General features: G+C 38.8%; 1 protein-coding gene across 1 annotated transcript in view; it reads left to right on the forward strand.

Annotated features, from left to right (window-relative positions):
• Positions 1-2242, forward strand: part of LOC121487154 — a 37934-nt gene extending 35692 nt beyond the window's left edge. The window contains exon 4 of the mRNA XM_041748579.1: positions 1768-2242. Coding sequence (XP_041604513.1) covers positions 1768-1877 — 110 coding nt within the window. The 3' untranslated portion in view covers positions 1878-2242. The remainder of the gene's footprint in view (positions 1-1767) is intronic.
• The last annotated feature ends 6659 nt before the right edge of the window (positions 2243-8901 follow it).

The following is an 8901-nucleotide window of genomic DNA, read 5'->3' on the forward strand; positions in this document are numbered from 1 at the left end:
ACTCGATCCGGGGTCTCCAGGATCAGGCCCTGGGCTGCAGGCAGCGGTAAATCGCTAAGCCACCCGGGCTGCCCTACACATACTTTCATGAACACCACACACCACACACACACACACACACAATCATTTCTATAATAAGACAGATCTAGGGTTTAATTCCAGATTTTTTTAAAAGATTTTATTTATTTATTCATAGAGAGAGAGAGAGAGAAGCAGAGACACAGGCAGAGGGAGAAGCAGGCTCCATGCAGGCAGCCCCATGTGCGACTCGATCCTGGGTCTCCAGGATCACGCCCTGGGCCAAAGGCAGGTGCTCAACCACTGAGCCCCCCGGGCGTCCCTAATTCCAGATTTTATAATACATTACCTTTATGGCTTTGGGCAAGCTATTAAAACCATGATTCTCAGTTTCCTAAACTGCAAATTGGATTGAAAGAATTATCTATTGATAGCATAGTTCTGAGGTTTAAATGAGATGAGCAGTATCTGGTATATAAACCTTTAATCATTATTAAGTATTATATTTTCTCTTACAATTTCAAGTTCATTTATAAAACAGTGTTTATTTTCACTCTTACTTTTCAAGGCTCCTTATAGTTCGAGCAACCAGCTGAATGGTGGTGCCATTTCTTGAGCTGGGAAAGACTGAGATAAGAATTTGTTTTGGGATAAGTAATTTTGTGGGTAAGAAATGATCCCAGTGGCTATTAAGATGATATATGAATATATAGTCAATTGTGCATATATATTCATATACACATGAATACATTTAAGTGAATACAGCTACATAGCAAGACATGCAGACCCAGAGAGAGAGAAAGAGACGTGGGGGCAGGGATAATTTTTAAAATAATTATCCCAACTGATGATGGATGACTAAGAGCTATTCATTACTCTTTGCTCTCGAAGACAAGAGATTTTACCTTATTTATCTTTCTAGTCTCCATAACAAATGCCACTATCACCTCCATGTGATAGAGTATTCATATAATTTTTTACTAAATTGTGCTGGCATATTCCCTGTAGAGTTAGCTTGGCGAATAATCTGGAGACAATTTTTAGAGCTCCTTAGTATTCCACAGATTCAATTATACCCAGGGCAACTCATGCCCTTCATTTGCCAAGAGTTTTGAATACTTTTCTTTGCTTTTTTGAATATTGTAATAGAATAGGGAAGAACTTAAATGTATTTTCTTTATCTCTAAGGCCAATAACTGATAGTAGAATTTGAACAAACATATGTTTTATTACTTAATAGCATTTCATGCTAATTAATATATATAATTTATAAAACATTTTCATAGTCGTTACAGAATTTGATAAACCTTTGAGGTATCATCATTATGCCCATATGACAAAGGAGGAAACACGCTCAGAGAACTTAAGCGTGCAGCTAGTGTGCAGCGGAGCTAGGACTCAAGCACATGTCTTCTACTTCCAGAATCTAAGGTTTGATAGGAGCAGCAGTTTTGGGGATGTATATAAATTGAAGTCATTCCTGACTCCTATTACCAGGAATATTTTGAAATAATTCTTCATATTTCAAAATTCCTAACTAAAATATTTTGATAATGTCCTTTTAAAATGTACCATCTGTGATTCTTCAGGAACTTTTCATGGTGGCTCAGTGGCTTATTTTCAATTGTAGAAGTTACTAATTCGTAATCAGAGTGAGCTACAATGCTAGTCAAAGAAACTCATCAACAGGTAAATCTTCCATTAAAGAAAGGACTTTTAGGTTTGTGATGGAAGTCTCTTTGTCTCTAGGCTCAGACCTCGCTTGGGGCAACAGGCAAAATGCACCAAGAAGGTCAGAATCACGGGTAAATACAGGACCCGTTATGGTGCCTCCCTCAGGAAATAGTGATGAAGATTGAAATAAACCAGCGTGACAAGTACACTTGCTCCTTCTGTGGCAAAACCAAGATGAACTGTCGGCATCTGGCATGAAAACCATAGCCGGTGGCACCTGCTATGGTTACATATCCACAACCTGCAATGGTTACATACCTGCAACTACACCACCATTTCTGCCCTCACATTGAAGTCTGCCATCAGAAGACTGGAGGAGATGAAAGACCAGTAGAAGCTTCACCATTTGAAACATTGCTAGTCTATAATAAATGGGTTAATTTATGTAATTAAAAAAAAAGAAAGGATTTTTAAAAGTGTTCTTTTGGCTAGTTCATTTTAAGATTTTTTTTCAATTAAATTTATTCCCATTATAGCAAGCTGATGCTTATCCCAGGCTGAGAAATTATTTTGACTAGCATATTGTCTTTACTCATAAACTCATGTAATTAGGCATACAGAAAATCACATTAAAAAGACCTTCTTCCCCTTCAGGGATTGACACGCATGATACAAAACTAGAATAAAGTGATTGGATCTATTTTATCTTCCATTGCTGTTTAAAAATATAAACCTAGGGGCACCTGGGTGGCTCAGTTCATTAAATGACTGACTCAACTTTGGCTCAGATCATGATCTCAGGGGTGTGAGACAGAAGCATCCCTCCCCCCACAGCAAGAAGTTTGCTTGAGATTCTTTGCCCCTTCCTCTCTCTCCCCCTTTTCTCCTTCCCCCATGTATGTGCAAACTCTCTCTCAAAAAGATATACGTACATACAAACATACATACATATACACATATACATAAACACCCAGCTTCTAGCCAACAAGAACTAACTTGAGACATTATGGGATGTTATTAATATTAAGCCAATGAAGATTCAATCCTGGTCCTCAAAACGTGTTTTCACAAGGCAGGGAATTATATTTGATGTGAAAGTACCATGGTGTATTTTTCCAACTGAATAGAAATACGCCCTGAATTTTTTAAAAAAAGATTTTATTTATTTACTCATGAGAGACACACACACAGAAAAGCAGAGACACAGGCAGAGGGAGAAGCAGGCTCCCCACAGGGAGCCCGACATGAGACTCGATCCCGGGTCTCCAGGATCAGGCCCTGGACCAAAGGCAGCGCTAAACCGCTGAGCCCCCCGGGTTGCCCTTCCCTGCATTTTAGATAGCACAAAATAACCCCTGAGACTGTCACTCAAATTAAGAACGTATACACCGTTTGTCATTAGAAAGAAGTGTTCAGAATAATTTCTCATTCTTACTGTTATTTCTTTTTGACCTACAGGTTATTTAAAATACATGAAGATTTTTTCTAGTTATCTTTTACTTTTTATTACTAGCTTAATTTATTGTGGCCAAATATATAGTCTGTGATTTCAACAATTTGACATTTGTTTGAGCACTGGTTTGAGGTTCTGTTATTAATAAAATCGTGGAAAAATTGTAACTTTTTCATGAAATAAACATTTATCATTATGAAGAACTCTCTTTATCTTCTTTTTTTTCTCTGGCCCACCTTCTTCTCCTTCCACAGACTATACGTATATTGCTTAAGACAAAGCATAAGAAAGTGCCTCTTTATTTACAAAAAAATTAATACAATTACCCTGATAAAAGATGTAATGGTTGACAAGAACCAAGTCAATCTCATGAAAAAATCCAGCTACCTCTCAAGTGAGCCCATAGGATGGGCACATTCGTGTATAGGAACTTGCAGATAGAACTGGTTTGCCATGACAACACGGCTCCTTCTTTGTGACCGATATGTCCACTAACCACATGGTGTCTTCATTTACCAAGATGGCAGGAAAAAAACACTTTCTGTGATCTGTCCCACAAAACAACTTTTATGTTAATTTGGTTTTGGACTGAACATTCATTCATTCTTGGCGAATGGGTTCTTCCTTGGCTCGGAAATGCAGTGACATGAAATTGTGTTTTCAATACCAGTTAATGGACTATTACCCTAGATGCTGTTATTGATGATCTGAGCATTTGCTAGGATCGTCTTTCTGGACAGCTACTGATTAATGGTTCTTCTCTTAGCAAACACGTGTTTAGTGAGCCTGCAGCCTGTGCTAGGCATTATAGAATTATATTTCATAGAGGTATTTAGTTCTTGATGGGTCATGACCATTCTGTCTAAACTTTCAAAAAAGAAGCTAAAATAGATGACACAAATGGACACTATTCAGGGGAAGCTGAAACACTCCTGTCCTTTGTATATTCTTAGAAGCTTGTAAAATACTTTCTCAGGCTTCTGTAATCCTCTGGATGACTTTTGAAGGCAGGTATCATAATTGAGATCTTACAGTATTAGTAGGAATTGAGGTTTAGAGATGTTAAGTGACTTACTCGAGGCCCCTTTAGTGGTGGCAGAGAAGGGTAGTAGGGCATCGTAAAAGGAGCAAGGTATAAGACTCAAATCCAAGGTCGGCCATGCCTGCCATTTCCGAGCTCTGTAACCTTGGACAGGTTTCTTCAAACTATCTGAGCTGGTTTCCTCATCTGCCTTGCCTCTGTCACAAGGTTGCAGGGAGGAGTGAATGCACAAATGGGTGTGGAAATATCTCTACCCTGAAAAACATGTGAGTGTTAGTTTCATTATTTAAGTTTGGGGAGGAGATGGGAGATGGCACGGTGTTGCAGCCCACCCCATTTCAAATCAGACAGACTCGGTTCTAACTAACCTTGTTGTAAGAATTTGAGTATGTTACTTGAACTCCCTGGGTCTCTGTGTCCTCTGTTGTGAAATGTGTATCATAATATGACATTGTGGAGCTATGCGTATGGACCAGCACAATAGAAGTAGGATGCAGAGCACAGCACCAGGCTCTTAGGAGGTACCGCATGAATGTTAGGGCTCCTCTTTTTGGCCCCAGCCTGGTTCAGTCTCCTAAAAAAGCACTGAGTAGTCTAGCACGGAAGATCTATAAGGGATTATGTGGGTCCTTGTATGGGAAAAAAAAAAAAAAATCTGAGACCGAATGAGGTAAACTGATTTACCCAGGTCACAGAGCTAATGGCAGAGTTGGAATTTGAACCTAATTCTGATTTCAACTTCAAGAGTCTTTTTCTTTCTTTTTACAATATTACAGTAATCTCCATGTAGCATTATTTGTACCTGTCCTCACCTGCTAAAGGTGATTTTCATTAAGAACCCATAGGGATGTGCAGATAGCATTGCTAGAGCAGTTGAACGCAACCTGAATTGTGCTATAGCCAAGGATAGGATTTTAAGTGTAGAAATATTTCTTTTTGTATCTTGGGCTATTCTCCGTAACAAAACCACAGGGATTATTTTGTCTCTATGCATTATGTTTAAACTTACGCTCTCTTGGAAAGAGACTTTTAATGTCTATATTCAAATTCCATGCTGCTATTACCCCAGACATTTAGGCGTGTCAGTTGGAATACGCAGTGGAAATAGCCTAGCACTGAGGCATCAAGAGACCCAGATACTAGTTCCACCTATGGCATTAACTCATTGCTAAATCATGTTGGAAACATATCTACTACCTTTCTGACAGCTCTAAAGAACCTAAACTGAGTCTGAACTATTTCTAACTGTATTAGTTTTCTATTACTGCTGTAACAAATCACTGCAAACTTAGTGGCTTTAAAACCACACAAACATATTTTCTTATGGTTCTGGAAGTCAGAAGTCTAAAATAGGTCTTATGGTGCTAAAATTTAGGTGATGGTTCTCTGGAGGGTCACAGGAGAATCCATTTCCTTCACTAGTTTCCTTGACCCTAAGATCATGACCTGAGCCACAAGCAGATACTTAACTGACTAAGCCCCCTAGGTGCCCTATCATTTTTTTCTGAATTTCTTTGAGCACTAGTGGAGTTGAGGATAAGTTTATACACTTGCTGGTTTTCAGGTTTCTCCTATCTATATATAAAATTATAAATTATATATATCTACATATACACACATAAATTTATATGGATATAAATTTTTTGCTCATTTCTTTTTGGCTTAACTAGCATTTTGTTGTTATTTGTTAATGTACTGGTATCCTTGAATGTTCTAAAAGCTATTTCTTTGCTGGGGTTAGATATTTCAAATTTCTTGTCCAAATCTTCATCCTTTTGTAAACTTTACCTTTGAACTATATTCTAGAAATACTCAGATATAGATAGATCAGTTATTGATGCTATAACTATCTTTGCCCAATCATCTGTATTTTCATAGGTTCTTTTGATGAAAACAAACTCAATAATTTTCCTCCTTATGGCATATGACTTTGGGGTCTTATTAAAAAATTTCCTCCCTACCCCAAGATAACAAATACACTCTCCTATGTTTTCTTCTATTATTGTTAAACATTCTTTTCTTCTTTTAGTTCCTTAAAGCTTCCAAGCTCACCTTTGTGAATGAGATGAGGTAGAGATCCAACTTATTTATGTCCTATCTAATAACTAGTTTTTAAAATACCATCTCACAAGCCACACATCCTTTCTTATTTGTGGGGCCATGTCCATTAAAGGCAAGTTTCCATATGCACATGGACTTATTTCTGAACTTGATATTTAGGTCCATTGGTCTATTTGTCTATCCCTATATGAGTACCATGTGTTTTAAAAATATATAGTACATCTTAATTTCTAACAGGCAGAGTCCTCTCTTCTATACATAAGGAAATTACTTTTGGCACTCGTGAACTTTTATTCTTCCATATGCTAAATTTGCTGAGGTCCCCTAAACTTTCTGGTATAATTTTTATTGGAATTTAATGAAAATGATAAGTATAATTTTTGATTCTTGGCACTGGATGAGACATGAAGGCTAATGTTTTATAGTACTGGAGAACTATTTCTAGCATTTTACTACAAATTATTGAGGGATAAATAGTGCCTTTATGCATAAGACTGGGAATTATCTTTGGAACATAAACAGGCTTTTTGCTTAACCTACAATTACAGCAAAAGGTGCAGGGTTATGAGAATGTTTCTATCATCATAAAATTATAGCATTAGAATACCACTATATGAAGTCCTTTCATGTACAGACATGATTGCAAACAGGAGCTCCCAACTTCAGAGACTCTGTGGCCACTGATCCTTTCTACACACTGGGAGTCCTTTCAGCTATCAAGTTCTTTCCAATATGTCCAAAGCTTTAATTCTGGAGCAAGGGATTAAACATACATTTTTTGGTTGTGTATCTACATTTATCTAAACATTTATTTTACTCTGGAGGCACAGTTATTTAAAAAGGACCATGTATACAAGTTCTCTGGCTATCTCACAAAGGCAGATTTCTATCTCGAGGAACAATTATTCTGAAAAATATGACCATAGAGAGGTATCAGCCAGGAGATACTTTGCTCTAACTAGAATTGGCCTGGCATAAAATTTTCAGCAGCCGCATCTACCTTAAGTACCAATCTTCTGTATAGATCTGTGTCCATAAAAAAAAAAAAGATCTGTGTCCATTTCCCGTTCAGGGGCTCACTCGCCCACTCCTCATATTATTTTTTTTAAGATTTAATTTATTTATTTGAGAGAGAGAGAACTCGTGCAAGCACAAGGGAGTGGAGGAGGGGCAGAGGGAGTGGGAGAAGCAGACTCCCCGCTGAGCAGGGAGCCCACCAGTGGACTCAATCCAGGACCCTGAGATCATGGACCAAGCCAAAGGCAGAGGATTAACCAACTGAGCTATTCAGGCGCCCCTACTCCTCATATTCTTGATTTCACCTGCCCTGGTAGGCTGCGTCTCAGGAAGTAATACGAAATGCATCCAGATCAAGATGTAAAGGATCCATAAGGTGTAATGGCAGCCTCTCTCCACGATATTTGCCTTAAAACAGAAATCCCAGTCTCAAACTAAAGATGTGGCTCTGCAAGGTGGGCAGTGATCTCTTCTGAAGCCCTTACAATCATGATTCACATTGCTTTTATGTCTAATCTAATCTCAGTTTTAGAACGAAAGAAAGGATGCCAGCAAAAACACACGGCTGGCTAGACTTGCCAGTAATTTAAAAATTGTACTGTTACCAGGTTGCCTGTAATGACTATAAACTCACTGTAGCCGCTGCGCCTTTCTGCCAGCCCCAACAGGTGAGCCTTGCTGTGAGCCTAGGAGTCTGTCGGTGAATGGTATGGACTGTCCCTCCTCTCCCCTCCTCGGGGCCTCCTGTAGGAGAGTGAGGAGGCCCCAGCACAGAGTTCCAGGAAGGCTGTGTGACCCACCCAAGTGCACCCTGGCCTTACTGGCTCAAAGCCCTTCTGAGACATGGGAACTCCGAGGGTCATACCCTTGGATCTGTCCTAGGTAATTACAACTGTCTATAAAAGTACTCCATCTGGAAGGTATCTGACATTCTCAAAGGAAAAGTTGGTTTTAGTCAGCTTTTCTGAAAAGTCACCACCAGTCACAGAAGAGCCTCTTTCCAGTCAAATTAGTGAATTTGGAAGAAATATCACTTCACTACTATACTAGTTCAACTGTAAGGAATATGATGGTTGTTTTGGTTGAATTTCACTCAATATGATTCAACTTAAGCTTTGAAAAAAAAAGCTTAGGTCAACAATTAGTCAGCACCTTAGTTTCTGCCAAGTGTGGACTAAACTTTCCAAAGCCAAGTTGGGGTTGGAAATAGCCAATGGGAAAAAGGAAACCAGGGGTCATGCTGAGTTCAGCCCAGGATTTGGGGAGTGCTTTCCAAAACTCTGCCATTCCATGCTGCCCACGGATTAAGCCAGGCAAAATGATTAACAAAAGTGTACGCATGTATGTGTATTGGAGACACAGTCAACCATTTCAAAAATGCCCTGACCGACAAGAATGCATTTCTCAATCATGGATCAAGAGGAAAATGATCACACTTCGTAGCAGATTTTGGACAAGTACTGCATGCTTTTGGTGGAAGTCCCAGAAAATTAACTGTGGAGCTGAATCACTTTGATTCTCTCCCTTCCTAGTTACCTGCAAACCCTTAAAGATAAAGACAATGGCTTATTTGCTTTGATTCCCTAACGGGCAGCACAATGCCCAGCCCACAGTAAATGCTTAATTATTAGTTGTC

This window comes from Vulpes lagopus, chromosome 3 (assembly GCF_018345385.1).
Source record: "Vulpes lagopus strain Blue_001 chromosome 3, ASM1834538v1, whole genome shotgun sequence".
Taxonomy (NCBI): domain Eukaryota; kingdom Metazoa; phylum Chordata; class Mammalia; order Carnivora; family Canidae; genus Vulpes; species Vulpes lagopus.